The sequence below is a fragment of the Patiria miniata genome, unplaced genomic scaffold, assembly GCF_015706575.1.
Source record: "Patiria miniata isolate m_02_andy unplaced genomic scaffold, ASM1570657v1 HiC_scaffold_18, whole genome shotgun sequence".
In the NCBI taxonomy this organism is placed as follows: Eukaryota; Metazoa; Echinodermata; class Asteroidea; order Valvatida; family Asterinidae; genus Patiria; species Patiria miniata.
In genome coordinates, this window is record NW_024037056.1 from 2776721 (window position 1) to 2794373 (window position 17653).

Here is a 17653-nt window from a genome sequence, read left to right on the forward strand (position 1 = left end):
GTGTGCTGGGCCGGAGCTTTGTTTCCGCGTATAGAGATTATTTCCTTGTGGTCGTGTAGTTGGTTTTATTTTGCACGCTTGGTGTGGGCCCTATTTTGAGTTGAGATTTTACACAATCGTTGTCGATGCCATGCACGTGCTGTATGGGGGCACGTGTGGGCCATCTTCCCACTGATAGAAGTCTTGGGTTCAGCTCGGATTCAGAGGGGAAGTTCCCAATGAGAATCATCAAACGATGGAGTGAGGAATCGACAACCGTTGGCGGAGTTGACTTCACGTCCACGGTGAGGTTAAACGGAACTGGCGAGCTTGAAGGTGTCAGCTACGCGTCACCGGCAGGCTGGTTCGTGGTAGCGGCCGCAGTGGGGTTGCTGGCGGTGGGAGCCGTGTTGGCGGTCCTCCTAGTCCGGTGGAAGGTCCTGACGGCCGGACAGAGTGGTGCCCTGCAGCTGGACAGGCAAGCCCCAGCTCAGGCTGGAAGGCAGACCTCCCTGATGGCGTCACCATTGGGGGAGTCCGGACCCAGAAGGGCTGAGACTGGACAAGACGAAGTCGGTGACTTGACTGTACCACAAGCTCCTTCGGAAGCATCCTCGCTCTTAACTCGCTCTCCTGGCCTCATGGCTGACAGTGGCAACACCGAGGCAGACACGGGCCCAGGAGCCACGGCACAGAGGATCTCCTCCATCCACAGGACCGCCAGGAGAAGCCACCCAAGTGTTCTGTATCATCCACCCCCACCATCGTCGCCACCACCGCCGACCCTGGGCTGCCCCAAGCGGGAGGGGGAAGCCACGGGGCGAGTTTGTGACGGGCCGCACTTGCACTACGCCGAGCTGGAGCTTGGCGGGGGAGCCCGGAGGATGTCCGCCCAGCCACTGATGGCCGAGAAGACTGACTACGCTATCATCTTGGGAGAGCTCAAGACACTGGTCAGCACCCCTCTCTCGCCGCAACCTAACTAAGAAATTGTCTTTTACCCAATTACGAACGATGAGTGAGCATCCATATTTTAATACTCAACTTCAGGTCGGCATCATTATCTGCCCGTGTCCCGGAGGCCCTTTCTTTATGTAACCCAACTGAGAACTGTCTGGGCCCAACTGTCTTGCTCTCCAAATTTCTCGCAATTGGGACGACCTGTCGGCAAAATGCTCTATTCTTATGAACAAATACATTGATGATGACTGTCAATTCTTCTCTGAGAGTTTATAATTCAAAAGGACGCTAATTTTGTTTGGACACGTTAGTATTACCGTATTTAAGATATATAGTCCATCATTTGTAATTTGTGCATTTTGTTCGTTTGAAGCAACAAAAGTGTTCAAAATCTAATGAAGGATACTGAACAACTAACCTGATGAAGTTTCAGCTCAGCTTCAGCTGTATATTCCGAGAAAAACAGCATTCTAGGATCTCAATTTCAAATCAAAAGTTGCTGAATCATGTTTTGAATTGTTTTGAATTGCAACTATACGCGATGTCGCGCACTGATCCGACGAATAGACCGCTTGCAGATGCATTCGATAACTGACGCGCGAAGGCGCGCGACGCCATGTTGTGGGACAAGCGTATATCTATCCATGCACATTTTGTCCCACAACATGGCGTCGCGCACCTTCGCGCGTCAATTATCGATCGCGTCTGCAAGCGGTCTATTGGACGAATTATAGCAACCGCGCGCGCGTCGTGCCAATGCTTGCGCGCGCTTCGCCGAATAACAAAACGAACTACTAATTTAAATTTCCTACGGTGCGTCTTAAGACGCACCGTTATAGTAACTTACAATGCATCGCAGCGCTGCGACGCGTCGTATCCCTAGGATGCGTCCCAGCTTCGACGCGTCCTGCAATCCATTTCACAAAACACGTCAGTGCGACGCGTATTTTTACCACAACTCGGTGACCGTTATAATTATGTATCAATTCAGCGTTTAGTAAATATTCGTCTGTTATTCAACAAAGAGTCGTCCGATCTCCTCTTGAAAAGGTTTTAAAACGTTAAACAAAATGGCGGACGTTTGATGCAATAAAGGGGAAAAAAGCTATCGGTGGACTGCATAGTTCGTGCCTCTATATTCGGAACTTTCCCGAGCATGGGATAGTCTTCATGCAACACTCATGTACATTTTGAAAGACTTGTGCACCATTTAATAAAACAAGACCGATTGGTATGGAATGGTAGAGATGTTTCCTGAATAAAGAGTTTTTGTCTTTCTAGCGGAAGGAAAGGTTGTACAAGATTCCTCATGGAGTCTCGAGGAGCTACTGTGGCCCTTAAATGAAATGGAGTGTCAGGCCTGATTTTATTTCAGCACAACACATTATTTTGTTTGTACATTACGTCGTTAGAAATGTCGCTGTGAACATTGTGCGATGTCAATATAAAAGATATGAGATGCGGTTAACATGTTGATATAAGCAAAATAATTCGACCCTGTGTCTCCTGGGGGCCGTCGTATATACTCGTGAAGGAACCACGAAACTTTCAAAAACATTTTTAAAGACTCGCACAAAAGACAGCGTCATGTTCGCAGCAGAAAAGGAAAGACACACAGTGATAATATACGAGTCCCTATCTTGCGCGACCATTTTATTTTATGCATATCTGGAAATGAATGCTTCTTCTTTTTCCCACGAGACTCGAAACTAAACTAAAACAGTTCCATCATAAACTGACAGTGGAAGGATTATATTCACCATGTGATGATGTGATGAGAATCAATTAGCTCTTGATGGCGCTGTTCAAGAAAATTGTTCCAAATATCCTCTCGAACGACCCACCCCAATTTCGACAATCACAAATCACGGGTCAATGTTTTGCCGTCCGTGTTTTTAATCTAAAAATCTCGAGTTTTAAGCACAGTTGCTATCGTTAGATTTAGATGTGTTTAAGGATTTATACACGGCACCGAACCTGCATTCCTTTTGAAAACAATAATCTAATTTACATAACATTCTATTTCCATATACTGTCAGGAATCCAAGTTTCGGTTGAAGACATGTGTTCAGTTACACTCACTAATATGAAAGTGATTGATTTATTATTTTTTCATTTCCTCGTATAAACTTGTCATAATAATTTCTGATTCTGTGTAAAGGTTCATTTTCTATCGTTTCGTTTTTCGAGTGCACCATAGCATGGATCGCATAACATTTCCTCATCATCTCAGTTTATTTTTTTGAACGTGTGTTTAGGAAGATGACAATGTAGTCTCGGTGTTTATCCGAGGTGTGGTATATAGATTCTTCTCTAAGCTGGAGCTGTCATTATTTTCTTTCTGCAAAGAACTTTGATGTTGGAAATTATTGTATTCTTTGTTTTCTGATTTGAGTTCGTATAAACCTTTAACCAAGGCGGTGCATGATGCTTAGTGTTCAGAGCATTCTTCTTTTCGCTGGTATCTCCGCTATCCCAGCATTTGGAGTTGTCACGGATGGGAACCAGCTACGGGAATATGGAGTTAACTCCACGGTGAGCAGCAATGTTACCATGGCAACTCAGGGCTCCAGGCTCGTCTTGTCATGGATAGGCCTACCGATCTGCCTCCTCTTATCGGGAACCATCGGGCTGGGTGTCATGACGACAGTAGGATGCCTGTACTGCGCGAGGGGGTGTAAGAGCTCAAGTAGCTACACCCTCGGTAACCAGCTGAACTTGAACCCCGAGGCCTGCCACGAACCGCCGGGACCCGAGGAGGACCCGGACGATGGTGCCTACAACCCACCGAACCCCATGGCCGTCTGGCACGGCACACTGGACCGAAACCTAAAGGGCCCGAGTCTCCGGCAACAGCAGCTCCGGCCAGCGAGTTCGCTGCCGGTGCTCCGCGGGTACGCCAGCGCCGATCTCCCCGACGAGCAGTACGAGCCCCCGCCGCTGCAGTACGCGGACCTACTGCTAGGACCTCGCGGCTATGAGACCATCCCGCAGCACAGTTTGGAGAAGACCTCCTACGCGGATATCAAGGGGGAACTGAGGACGACCCTGGACCGGAAGATTTCTGTCAAGCCGTTCGTTAAGCGCAGCCACAAGTCGTGATCCACCAAGTCAACTGTCTACAATGGTACGTTTTTTTGTTGTTGTAGTTGAGTCCATCCCAAGTTCTCACAAGTCCCCACAAGTTGATATAGGTCCTCAGACTTCCCCACCAGTCCTCGCAAGTCCATCACAGCAAGTCCTCACAAGTCCTCATGCACAAGTCCGAAAAGTCTTACAAAAGTCCTCCAGTTTCAATTCAAGTCACAAGCTATTCAAATGAACTGTCAGGGTCAAAAGCTATCTTGTTTCTTGTTTACTTTGCTAGTGAAAGGACCCGTGGTTTTCTTTCGATCGTACTTGAGATGGCCTTTGACCGACTCGACCAAAATTGGGTATCAGAACAGTCAAAGATTGGGGCTGCAAGAAATCTGCTGTAACAGTCACATCTTCACTGGACAATCTCGAGGCAAACACAATGTCAACCCACATGTCATTCAGTCTCGAGTGGTGTTCAGTGTCGCAGGTGTTCGCATGAACTGTGAGACATTAACTATGCTTTTGTCAAAATGTTTGGGGTTAAACGGCATTCCTTGAGAGTTTCTCAAAACTTGGCTCTCGCCCGCCCCCGCCCCCGCCCCCACCCCCACTCCCAAAAAATGAAATTCATGGGCAAAATCAAATCAACATGAAAAATCTGCAAATCACCAAATGAACTAATCTCGGCGATGCGTGACTTAATTCAAGAATAAATCCAATCTGTTTATTTTGGGTTGTTGTTTTTTTCAATAAGAGAAACTGCCAATCATTCAAAAACTGAAAGTGAAAACGATATTCGAGCATTTCCTTATACAGGTATACTCTGGCAACTGTTTTTATAAACTTGAATGCGATCGAATGCGAAAGAATGATTGCACAATGGTGTTGAATCAGGAAATTAAAATGATTTATTCTTTTCTTTTTCTTCATTCTGCACTGATTCACAGCTAGTGTTCTCGTCGCTTCCGGCTTCTGTGTTATCTTGCTCCTTATCTGAAATTGTTTTAGCATTTACGTGACTATAGCTCCGGCGCAATAATGGGCTTTCTTCTGACTTTGAGCTTTCTAGCGACTGTAAGGGGAGTTGTAACGCAGGACCTTGTCATCGAACCTCCCGCAAGTGTACACACCAAGGCAGGGACCAATGTCACGTTCACATGCCGTCTCCAGCCGGTCGGCTCCCACCAACACATCACCTCCTGTCGGTGGGTGTTCGTGGACTGCAGCACCCAACGTAGTTTGATCTTTGGTGGCCAAAATCAGACAAACGTCACACAAGAGATGGACTCCGAGTTACCAGCTCCAGAGGTATTCATCTTGGAGAACGGCACCGCCTGCCGACTGTGGCTGCCGGCTGTGTGTCCGAGGGACGCCGGCCGGTACTTCTGCGCCGACTTGGAAACGGGGATTCTGTCCGACGCCGCCGTGCTCGAACTCCGAATCGCCCCCGGTCCCGAGTCCGGTCCTGGCGGTCACGGCACCTCTGCCAGCTGCCCTCATGATAAAGACGATGGTGTTGATAACAACTCGTCGCGCGGGGATTACAAGGAGCAGCACCGCAACCATCTCACGGTGATTGCAGCGGTTGTCGGTACGATCCTCGTGCTCCTCAACGTCTCACTGGGAGGTGCCGCCTGCTACTACCGCCGGCTGGTCTGGCGAATCAACCGGGAGGACTCCAAGCTGGACCTGGACTTGATCCGGATGCAGTCCCAGGCGGCAGTGCTTCAGAAGGAGACCGAGCTCCTGGCCAACGGGCCAAGCCCGGACGGGCAAGAAGAACGCTACCTACCGAGCTGAACTGTATACAACATCGTCTTCAAAAACACGCAAGGTCCCTGTGTACTTTACTGATGGTACCGTATATATACATAAACAGGTGTACCGAATGCCATGGCATGATGCACCTTGTTAAAAACCCATTATCTCTGTTCCTGTGAATGTTAAGAAGATCATGTATGATCAATTATCAACTACGCAAAACGCCTGGATCAAACATGGTATGCAGGGTGCATGGAAAATATCTGTGCAGCCAACACATTAACAACCATCTCTTCGACTATTAGAGACATAAATATTATGGTAAAGTGGCTTACTTAAGGACGGCACGTAAACCATGTGGACACGAAGATGAGATATGGCAGACACTTATATGGCGCTGTTTGAGTTGGGTAAAGTCTTTTGTATTTACCCAAACCAAATAGCGCCCGCCTATTGTCAATTTGTTATTATTATTATTATTATTATTGATTTTATTATTATTCTTTATATATTTATTTCTGGTAATGAAACCAAGGATTCCTCATAAGCGCCCTAGGCACTGTAGCTCGCAAGCCTGAAAAAACCTGTATAGATCGGAGACAATGAGAAGAAATTACAGTTTTAGAGGTGGAAGGAAAACACCAGAAGAATATTCTGAGGAAAACCCACGGAATCAGGTAGGGACTGAAAACCCAATCCTCATGTTGACCCAGGCGGGATTCGAACCCGGGTCACAGCGGTGGAAGACGAGGAAAATAGGCTAATAAACTGTAAATAACAACGCATACCATGACAAAAAAAATTAAAACTGCGGTATAAGATAATCGAGAAGTATGTGCACTTTTTAACAAACAGATAATGTTTTTAATGCTAGCAGCAGTGTTTAATTGGAGTCATTGTGGAGATTTAAAAAAAAAATGGATAAAGAGTTTTTAAAATGACGAAAACAATTAATTCAAGAGCGACTGTGTACAAATGGCGCGTAAAATTGAGATCATTTCATTTCACGGACTAATGACAAACGAACATTAGTAGTTATTATTCTGAAATCAATATATGAGGACAGTGTGTATGAATTCAAGAAGTGCTTTGTGAAGAATGACAATCATCTTATGTGGTTCTCATTCAAGTTGGTCAATATGTTGTATATATGCACTGCAAAAACTGCAGTGTTCAATTTATACCATTGGTATCTGTATAGGACCGTCTGGTGTTAAATTTTACTGGTGTTGTCCTATTTAGATACCGAATGGTGTTAAATTAACACTACAGTTTTGCAGTGTGGATTGATTGAGTGAGATACGTGCGGTTACTTTGTATAAAGCTGTGAGTTACTATTAGATGACCAAACTGGACCTTCAAGTTATTATCAGATGTGAAAGCAGAACAAATCTTTTTATTAAGGAAAGGAGACACGGGAAAAAAAACAGTTTTGATAGTCTAGGTATCAGACATTGATGTACAGAGCCACACGACGCACGTCCGATTAAATTGTAATCCTAACATCCTAACATGCACATACCCTATTGTTTTACTTCACTCCCGAGGACAATGCATTGTGTTTCCCTTTGTCCCCGTAAAATAACACTCTCCCATACTAAGCAACATGAACCTACTACAGAGTACTGTTTTGAACAAAAGACCCAACACTCGAGGATTGAAAGGATCTGTTGTTCTCCCTTTCTGTGTTGGTCCAAAGGGGGTAATGTAGAACACGTACATTTCATGCGACCCCGCGTGTCACTTAATCAGAGTCAATTTTAGAAATTGTGAAGTCAATTCGATCAGAAATGTGGACTAAGCTTTTGATTGGTCAATTTGGCTGACGTGTTTGTCATACGACAACGGGTTACCAAAGACCCGATACAAGGTGCCAGCTGAATTGGCAGCCTATCTAGATGTCATGACGTAGTCTTGTTTTGCATAATCGCCGAATGTGCTCGCTTATCATAGACGCTGTGCAACCGTTTTGGATGCCTTTAAGAGAAATGTCTTGGTGTAAAAACAAAGCGACAATGTTCCTTGTGTATACGGTTTTGTCATTGATTAACAAAGTACTTTTTGTTATCCAAATTCCTCTTTATCCTGAATAAGTTTTACATTTAATCGAGATCCCCTTGGCCCTGTGGAGGCACACTGTGCTACTTTTTGTAGTATACATGTAGTTGTTTTCTTGTTGTTCTACTTTTTATAAGTTGCGATGGAGCGTTAACTGAAAGTGCGCCCTCTCTAGTTTCTTGCCATAATTACGATTCAGTGATTTCCCCCCTTGAAGCACCAACAGAAGCATGCATTCGGTACAGGTAGATCATAAAGCGCCCTCAAGTGACAATATTTACTCGTACGTAATCACGTCCAAACTTGTAAAGGGAACACATGCGTCGCAAAGCATTGTGGGTAGGTCACTTGCCATAAACAATATGTACACGGATATTCAACTTCATCACTGACGATATTAAAAACAAAATTGGTAAACGAAAGATCGAAGTAATTAGAGGTGACCAGCACCCTTGAAAATACTTAAGAACCAGCGAAATATGACCCATAGCTTTAAGTTCGAGACTTTTTCTCGGCGTTATTTTTCATCTGGTATCATCTTTCAAGAATGTAATAATTTATTTGATACAAACCAAAACAAAAGGCAGAAATGAGTGCAAAAAAGTCTCAACTTTGCATATGTACAGCTTGAACCATCGAGCAGTCAATGAGTTCGCTGGGTGGGGTCAAAGGTTGCTTTGATATCGATGACGCACATACGCGTGATCATGACCTTTGGTTGTTAGGCCTATATTTTCTTGTCACTGTGACAATATATTTTGTTGATAGTCCAATCGGGAAGGTTTCCTTTGTTTCGTTGTTAACCTTGATCTCATTAAATTACGATTATTTTGAGGTGACGGGTTCATGCGACGTTCTGCTTTTCCGGACCATATGTCTGCCAACGGAAAATTACGGCATGCAGTGGCCAAGTACAAGTATTTGTAAATTTTTACCAACAGAATGTTTTTACTTTGTCATTTTACGAAATGTAAGAAACAGCGAGATGAACACGAAGGGCAAGTAGCTCAGAAATTGGGATTTCTTTTCCAGCATTTTTGTCTTAAACAATTAAACCTACCTAGAGTTCACATGACTTAGTGGTATTCATTTCTATACTGTACAAACGATGGTAATGATGCTTTTATTAATGAGGCTGTCGTTGTAAGGTTGCACTGGATCCAACAAAACAATCTGCAAATACAAAATGCTTAATATTCTTATCCTTAGGATTGCAATGTTCCTAGCCAAATTGGCCCCTTTTTAATTCTTCCTTCGTTTTTATTATGAAGGGGCCATTCAGAACACTTGTTTGAAAATTCCGATTTTTTTTCATTGAAATTGTTGAAGGGTTGGTCAAAGAAAAATAATTGAAAATCGAATTCAGTTTTGCAATTTTTTATACACTGGTTATATTCTGATTTGCCCCTAAATTCCTTTTTTACCTAAAAAAGAGCTCATCTTATAAAATCAAGAGAAAAGGAACAACACAATCTAAAGATCTGTCTCGTCAAAATGCATCCAAAATAGAATGGTTTTCTAAATTTGGAGTTTGGTAAGGGAAACCTTAACACGCCATATATCGTCAGAGCGAAGACATTATTGTACAGACAGAAAACAGAAGGACAAGCTTCTTCTGGCTTGAAGGCCTAAAAGCGCTCGAACAAAATATAGTGAATAACGGTATTAATTATAGTATATACTCGCGGGATGCCTGCTGGGTGGAGTTGATACTAATGTTTGCTTCGACCTCAATTTGCATGTTGACCCCAAGTGGGCGTGGTAAGCCTTAGTGAAGCAATTTTTGCCACATTTTTTTATCATCAACGTTATGTTTTGCGTAATAGCGATACCTTTTGGAGTGTTTTCATAAAGACAATGTTGTAATATTTAACTATTCAAAGTCTGAAAAAAAACCGTGACAACGATGACTTCAGAGGACAGTGAAATCGAAGCATATAGTTAGGACCTGCACACAATAACCAAGCCTTAGTCTTATTAACCATTGCATTTTGTGCTGCGCACACTCTGGGCCTTTTACAAAAAAAAACGTGACACACAGACATCAGACAGACAGACAGAAAGACCAACATCAGACAGGCAGAGTTTAATATAGAATAGTAGGCATATGCTTTTGTGGAGTCAACTTCAAGTGGTTTCTAAGTGTTGCCCATGAATTGTTGCCGAGCCAAACACATGTGACATTAGTGGAATGTTGGGCAATACTGCATTTCGAGTTAGTCAGTTTCTAATCTCGTTTCCTGATAGTCAATTCTTTAACTGACTTTGACAACTGCGCATTGTTTGCGTTCTGTTTAATATTAAATTACAAGATATGCACACGTCAGTCGGCCTTTCAGCGTACGAAACCACGTTGTTTGTACTGCAAATATTATATTTGCAATCACCAGATGTGGAAGATATGCATGCACTTATACACGTATAAAGTACCATTTTATTACCAAACGTTTTGAAAGTATACACTGTTTTGTCATTTCATGGGCCTTATTCATGAGTCGGTCATGTTGAATTGAAAGTGAGGTAAAATCTTCATTTTTTTTTACTTGCGAAGAGAAATGAAAACAAGAACATTACTAAATAATTCAAATCTGCATCAATGAATAATGTAGAATTTGTAATTAAACATTCCCGAATGCTTTAAGCCAGATTTCAAAAAATGAAGATAAGGCTGCATAAATAGTCTGGTGCCACCCCATATAACAGTTAACAATTTATGAAATACATTTGGGGAACACGACAAAAATGGCTACCTCATCATTCATAAACGCGTTTCAGTCTGTTATGTATAGCTAGACCAATACTGACCTGTAGGCCCGACTCAAAAAGAGGACAGAAACGGGCTTAAAAACACGTTCACGAAGAGGCACTTATATTAATTACTTATAGGCACCCAAGGTGTAGGCCTATAGTTCCAGACCAGTAAATAAACTTCCATTGATGACCCCAATGATAAATGCTCCCACTTCAGAAATTCGGGGAAAATACTCACAACTCTCCAAGGTGTTCGAGACACACATCAAATTAAAGCTTATTTCATCATCTTTCATTTTCTTTTCAATTTACGGGGGGTCAACTGATGACTTTTAGGAGAAATTTCCATCCGAAGATGATCACCCCTGAAAATAGTCCTGAAGCCCATCGCCATTTTGAAAAACGATGCCTACACTCCATTGCAAAATAGAGCGCTTTTAAGGCCCCAATTTCATCCAAATTGAACAGAACTACAAGCTCACAGTCCTGTGCACGGCTTCCACCCATATATTTTACAAACCCTCAAGTTCATGGCCCACAATACTCTCAAATACTGAAGATTTTGAGGGCATGCAAATCGTGATTTGGCCGGCGTAGGCAATTTCGGACCGATTTACTGGTCTGCAACCCTATAGACGATGTGTCCTTTTTTTTTACAAAATTAGATGTTATGGTCACGTGATGCAAACTTTCAGCAAATACTTCTCTTCTGTATTATATGTATACATGTATATCTTTTGAAAAAATGAATGGTTTAAAAAGTGTTGACATAATTCTATTGAATGTAGGCCAAATAATATGAAAATATGCTAACATTAATATTAGCGTTGCCCGGCGGTCGCATGTCGGCATGACGTCACATGATACATGTTCTATAGCCTCGTGATTTTACTCTTTCAACCTTGAAATACATGTATGCCGGTAAAGGAAGCGACAAATTTATGGTCGACAATAGTTTAAAAAAAGAATTCGGGCAATTATTCAAGCATTTCAAAACCTTTCGAAAGCACAGTCTAAAGATGTCCTTGTTTGTACAGTACACGAAGAATTCACATCAAACCAGGAAACAAAATGATACTGCGATTCAAAATGCAGTTTGAAGGCCAAATGATAAATCGATGTTGATGGACGAATTTGAAGATTAGAAACGGAGAACTCTAATGATAAACATTTTAAATAGCTGGGAAATTTTATTGTGCATTTAATGTTTTCATTTAATGCTTAGATGTCATGATTTTCATGCAAATTTTTACATTTTTATTGTAAATTAATCAATATCTCCATCCGTCTCTGGCGCGTGCGCTGATGGATGTTGTATGAAATAAGTAAATAAATAAATAAATAAAATAAATATAACTTTTATTGTAAAGGATTTGGGCCTTCGTTTCAGAAACAATTGAAGATTTTGTTTTAAATCCCCCCGCCCTACCCCCAAATAGAACCCACCGAAACATAAAGAAATGCAATAATGTCCGTGACATTTCTTTCTTCAAGTTGCCTTTCGCGCACTTCGTCTTTTATCGTCTTTCTCTTCCCAACTGAGCTGCACATGGTGCATTGCCCGCCATGAACTCTTCATGCAAATTCTATAACCAGAAAAAAAAATAACATTATTTTAGGCCTACGCCATCAACACGCGCACCTTGGTGACTTTATTATTTCACACACTCGTCGCTCAGTCACCCTTTATACGGCTAGGGGTCCGCCGGGGCGCATAGTGGCACCGGTGCCACCCGGGAATCGGCTCCCTGGCACCGTATGCTGCGTGCCGTCACCCCGCTGCTTCGTTCATCGCCGCGGACTGTTTCCAAATTCAAGTAGTTCCCCCACGCGGCAATAGGTGAGACGGGAAGACGGTAAACATCGCGGGCCTTTGCAAGATGTGTCTGCGGCCGGCCGTGCCGTGAAAATAATTGGGTTGTTTTTTTCACCAGACAGTTATACAAGAGTGAATGTTCTTTTTAATGAGAAAGTGGAATTGGGCTTATTATTTTGCTTCATTTCATTACTACGTAACATCGTCTGAGTTTTTCTTCGGATATTTTCCGTAAGTTGAGCAATCTTTGCCTCCAGAGGGGAAAAAGTTTAATTTGATAGGGCAAAACATTTGGGGGGATTGTGCCTTTGATGATACAAGCATGACATTTGGCACACAGGCAGAGTATGCCTTCAGGAAGATATATTTGGCTATAGGGCCATCGCAGATTTGTCCTTTGAAAAAGAAAATAGGTAAAATGACAAGCAATCTTCAAAATGGCTGCCATTGATTGTCGTTCTACCTAAATTTGTTTTCAAGGGACAAATCTGCGAATCAAATCTCTTGACATAATCGGACTGTGTACCAATGCCATGCATGTATCATCAAAGGCACGGTGCAATCCCATCACCTATCTGCCGTATACTAATGTGACCACCGCGTCGCCAAATCAGCGAAGTTAGACACAGCGTCAAGAATAGCCGCCGCGGCGGCATTTTCAGAAAGTAGCAAAGAATTTCCACAATGAACTTGAACAAAAGCGCTGACAAAATAACGCGCACCATCAAATCAGAAGCCAGAACTCACAACACTCATGGAGTTTCCTCCGCCAAGGTTTCATAAAGTGCACATCAGTCCCGATATACCCGCAGGCGACATCGAGCCGCGGAGATTCCCCAAATGTATACGCGGACCGGGCATCCATTAGCCGATAAAATCATCTTCAGTAGAGTGTATGTCTTCTTAAGAACCCAAGGGATCCTTCGGATGCCATCCGAAGTATTCGTCCTCCCACAGTACCTAATGTGAATGGCCTTGCGAGATCACTCAGAATACTTATACATTAATACTGCCCGGCAGTGGAACGATAATCATATTAATATTATTAATATAGCACCGAAACTGTTGCCTTGGGGAGAGATTGCCTTAGAATGTCTTGTACACCGACAAAAAGCATTATCCATAACCCATATATCAAAACTCCCCTCTCCCTAAACTTTGTAATTATACTATCCTCGAGCAAAGTAATCGTTTGAAGTTGCTTGCGACCGTAAAATTCTTTCTAAATAATGGTATTAAAGCATTAAGGGAACACTAAAATATCTCCCTTAATGACCAATGTCTCCATAATGTAAAATAATTTAATAGAAAGTAGTCTCCCTAATGTGTCATTCGTTGTTATGTGGACATGTATTTGTTATCATCTTTTTCTACTGGGACTGAACCGGCTGGGACTCGAACCCACGACCTCCGAATAAACGTTGCAAGCATTTCAACTACCAAGCCTATAATCAACTGGTATGCATTTTTGAGTCTGCTCAACCAGCTACCCGCAATTACCCTATGATCAATATTTTTGCATGATGAGCATCCGCTGTAACGATTTCAGCAAAAACGAAAGCCGTACACAACCATGAATTTCATATTTGCCCCATATTGGACTTTGGGACCCTTCTGCTGCATGCAAACGATCGCTTTCCAATAATTTCAATCAAGCACGATGATGATGCGCTGTTATTGTTTTATTTTTGTCACGCCTCGCGCCGGCCGTATATATATATATACAGGGACATGACGTCAACGCCCGGGCCCGATAATGACACGACGAACGATCGAGCGCAGAAAATCCGGCTTCCCCGCACACAACGCGGATCTTCATCATCGTCGGCAGCGCATTTGCTTCATCAAGTCATTTCGTTCACCGATGAAGTTTGCTAACTACACGCCAGAGTTACCAGCTCATACATCGCTGTACCGTATCGCACTAGCCTGTACCGACATCGAGCAAAGAGGGTCAAAAGCCGGCGAACAAAGAGCACCGTGATGGCTTACATATTTCCAACGCGGTATCTCGTCTGATTGGCAAGTTTTGGGGTTCATTAGGGACAAGTGTATATAGGGTATCGTTCTTTTCTTTTCTGGTAAACAACTTGCATTCAGCGCTTGCCTGTACGGAGTTGCAACGCTCACATGCACGGTACGTTTAAATATAGCCGGCGATATTGACGATACAGTGTACGTGCGATGCTTGGCTCTGATAACAGTTCTGGTACTTTGCCCTTACGGGGCAATGGTTAATGTATCATTGTCGTCTGTTCTGTGCGCTGTTGTGACTGTGATTGCAAATTTTGTGCAGTTTTTGGCGCCGAATTAGTGAATATATATTTAACTGGGCCGAGCGGACAACATAGTCACATCTACTAGACTCTGCAGTTACAGACTGCACATTCTCAATTCCTCGCCGCCCTATGAACGAAGTTTACCTTCGCGTTTTGGTAACTCCTTCATCCATCAGCCTTTGGTACGGGTTGACTCACCCGTTTGCTTGTTCTCTTTTGCGACCTGGTTGTTTTAACTGGAAGGAACTTGTCGATATACATCTGGCTTCAGCTATCGATCGCCATGGCGTTGTCAATGTTCAAACGAAAGCCCAAAAGTTCGGTGGCTGCGGCAGCGGCTGCTTCACCCAAGGAGAAGACGTTTACCATCCAGTACCTGGGCAGCCTACGCACCTTCAAGGGAAAAGGGAGTGACTGCCTGGACGAACCTCTCCAGGAGATATGGGTCAAGTCAAACAAGGGCACCCGCTCGGCAAAGGCTCAGCTGACCATCGCGGCGGACGGCGTGAATCTGGAGCGGATGGACATCAAGGATCTACCAACCTCCGTCCAGTTCTTCCACCTGAACCGCATCTCGCACTGCGGCCTGCACCCCAAGTACCCGCGCGTGGTGACCTGGATCCACCGCAACGAGCTTCAGCGCATGCAGGTGGAGATGCGGGCCCACGCCGTGATCTGCAACCGCTCCGATAAGGCCCGCATGATCGCCGACCTGCTCAACGAGCGGCTCCGGTCGGCCTTCGCCGACTTCAAGCAAGAGATGAAGGTCAGGGACAAGATTTCCATACGCCGATCCAGCGAGGGCACGCTGGACGTGGCCGGCCTTCAGAAGCTGCAGAACCACCGGTCCACTTTCATGCCGCCGGTGGCCAAGCGGGGCAGCGTCCCTGCTCTCGGGATCATCTTGGAGAAGGGCAAGCTGGTTGGAGTCGCGGAGACGATTGAAGCTGACGAAGAAGAAGAGGAAGACGAAGATGGAGACACATTTTAACATCAGTGTTTCAGAAGTGAAATCAAGTACTTACAACTCAACCGCAAGTCAGTCACAGACAATCACACAGCCTAATGTCAAGTCATAAGATATTCGAACGATGACATCATCCCTATACCTTATGACTTTCCTTACGATCTATGGACTTGTGACGGATTCGTCAACAGCTGTTCCATGTTCCTTTCAATCGTGCCTGACGACTGCCTTATCGCTTCCATACGTCCTGGAACCTGGAATTAACTCGGGAAATTTGCAGATAACATCTCATGACATGCGCACACGCTTCTCTTTCTGGCACCGTTGGAGACCATCTTCATCATCCTACGAATGTCCATACGAAGACGTTTTTGTCCGTCAAGAAATCTGGTTGAGGATATCTCAACATATCGACCAGTTTATAGGTTGGCACCAAGCATCCTGTGAATCCACTCGGGACTCATCACAAATCGTATTCGCATTCAAGGAGGAAGTCTGATCCACAACATGAGTTATGCGACAGTTCTGAACCTACATGTTTGTATATATACATTGAACGACGGGAGTCAAACTAAAAATTAATGTTCCCAGTTTGATTTAGCCAAAGTTTGATTCGAGTCTGGGAATAGTAACCACAGATCATTGTGTGAACGTGCTGTAGATTATCACACAATAAAAGTGATCATTAGTAACAACATGTAAATAAGGAATTTTTTTAAGGCAGTTTTTTAGTTCCGGCCGGCTGTGTACCCTTTAAAATGACTGAAATGGTTGAACATTTCAAAGTATTTTAATGAACATAATTTTGGGATCGATTCTCGAAGTTTTGGCTTATATTCGAGGCGACTCCCTTGATATTTACCAGACTGGGCATTTTGAGTAGACGTGGATGATAACCTTAAAATATGAATAGCTTGAGGCATACAGTGTTGACCCAAATTCAGGTATTCAGTTATACCACACTGCTTATTTGAGGTTCACCTATTCACCGACGTCTTCACATTTTCGTGTGGTGCCCTCTTAGAAGTCCCGAGTCAGGTTCGACCCGGATCTGGGTCAACTTCGATCCAGATTTTCGGACACTTTTCGAGTCAAAATGACACTTTGATGAGTCACTTTTCCACAAGGGCGGATCCAGGGGGGGGGCCAAAGGGGGCCATGGCCCCCCCCAAAACGAAATCAATTTTTTTTTTTATGTGACATCGCAATAACGGCAGGCAATGAGTACACCACCATCTTTTCCTCAAAAAAAACCCATTGGTTAAAGTGGTCAGAAATTGCCTCAGATCGCACCACAGAGCATCTAGAATCCAAAAATTTTTCGGGGCCCTTAAGCGGGCCCCGAACCCCACGCCGTAATTTTTTTGACCCACTTTTTGACATCGCAATAAAGGCAGGAAATGAGTACACCACCATCTTTTCCTCAAAGAAAAAATTGGTTAAAGTGGTCAGAAATTGCCTCAGATCGCACCACAGAGCATCTAGAATCCCAAAATTTTTCGGGGCCCTTAAGCGGGCCCCGAACCCCACGCCGTAATTTTTTTTACCAACTTTTTGGGGGGACCAAAATTTTTTTGGCCCCCCAAAAAATTGTGTTCTGGTTCCGCCCTTGCTTTTCCAGGCCTTTTGACCCAAACAGACTGTCATTTGGACACCAAAAATTGTCATTATTGACCCAAGGGAGTTTCAGGTCAAATCTGACGCAGATTACGGGTCAAAATTGACCCGGAACAGTTAAGATTGTCGGAAAACAATCGTGATTTTGCTTTTCTTTTTATTGACTTTGGGTATGTTCTTTTGAAACGAAGTGCGGCGATGTGAAGTATTATTTCTTAAAGAAAAATACATAAGAGTGGGATAGTCGTTTTATCTGGTCAATATACTTATTCTCTCTCGACGCAGCGAATTAATTAGCGTGCATATAAATCCCAGGATTGTTTCAAAATATGACAAGAAAATGTTATGGTATATTGTGTGAAACTGCAATGTACACTGTGTAGAATA

The 17653-nt window shown here is 43.6% G+C and overlaps 2 protein-coding genes across 2 annotated transcripts; both read left to right on the forward strand.

Moving 5' to 3' along the window:
* The first annotated feature begins 4973 nt into the window (after positions 1 to 4973).
* LOC119725134 lies at positions 4974 to 6181 on the forward strand. Its single transcript, XM_038196494.1, has one exon. It carries the CDS (start codon positions 5056 to 5058, stop codon positions 5815 to 5817), a length of 762 nt encoding a protein of 253 aa, XP_038052422.1. The 5' UTR covers positions 4974 to 5055; the 3' UTR covers positions 5818 to 6181.
* Positions 6182 to 14222: 8041 nt separating this feature from the next.
* Positions 14223 to 16757, forward strand: LOC119724198 (protein FAM43A-like). The gene has a single exon (XM_038195143.1). The coding sequence runs from the start codon at positions 14966 to 14968 to the stop codon at positions 15671 to 15673; it is 708 nt and encodes a 235-aa protein (XP_038051071.1). The 5' UTR covers positions 14223 to 14965; the 3' UTR covers positions 15674 to 16757.
* The last annotated feature ends 896 nt before the right edge of the window (positions 16758 to 17653 follow it).

Bases quoted from the DNA above. Each gene is read 5' to 3' on its own strand.
- LOC119725134 (XM_038196494.1), top strand. From the start codon at position 5,056: ATGGGCTTTCTTCTGACTTTGAGCTTTCTAGCGACTGTAAGGGGAGTT.
- LOC119724198 (XM_038195143.1), top strand. From the start codon at position 14,966: ATGGCGTTGTCAATGTTCAAACGAAAGCCCAAAAGTTCGGTGGCTGCG.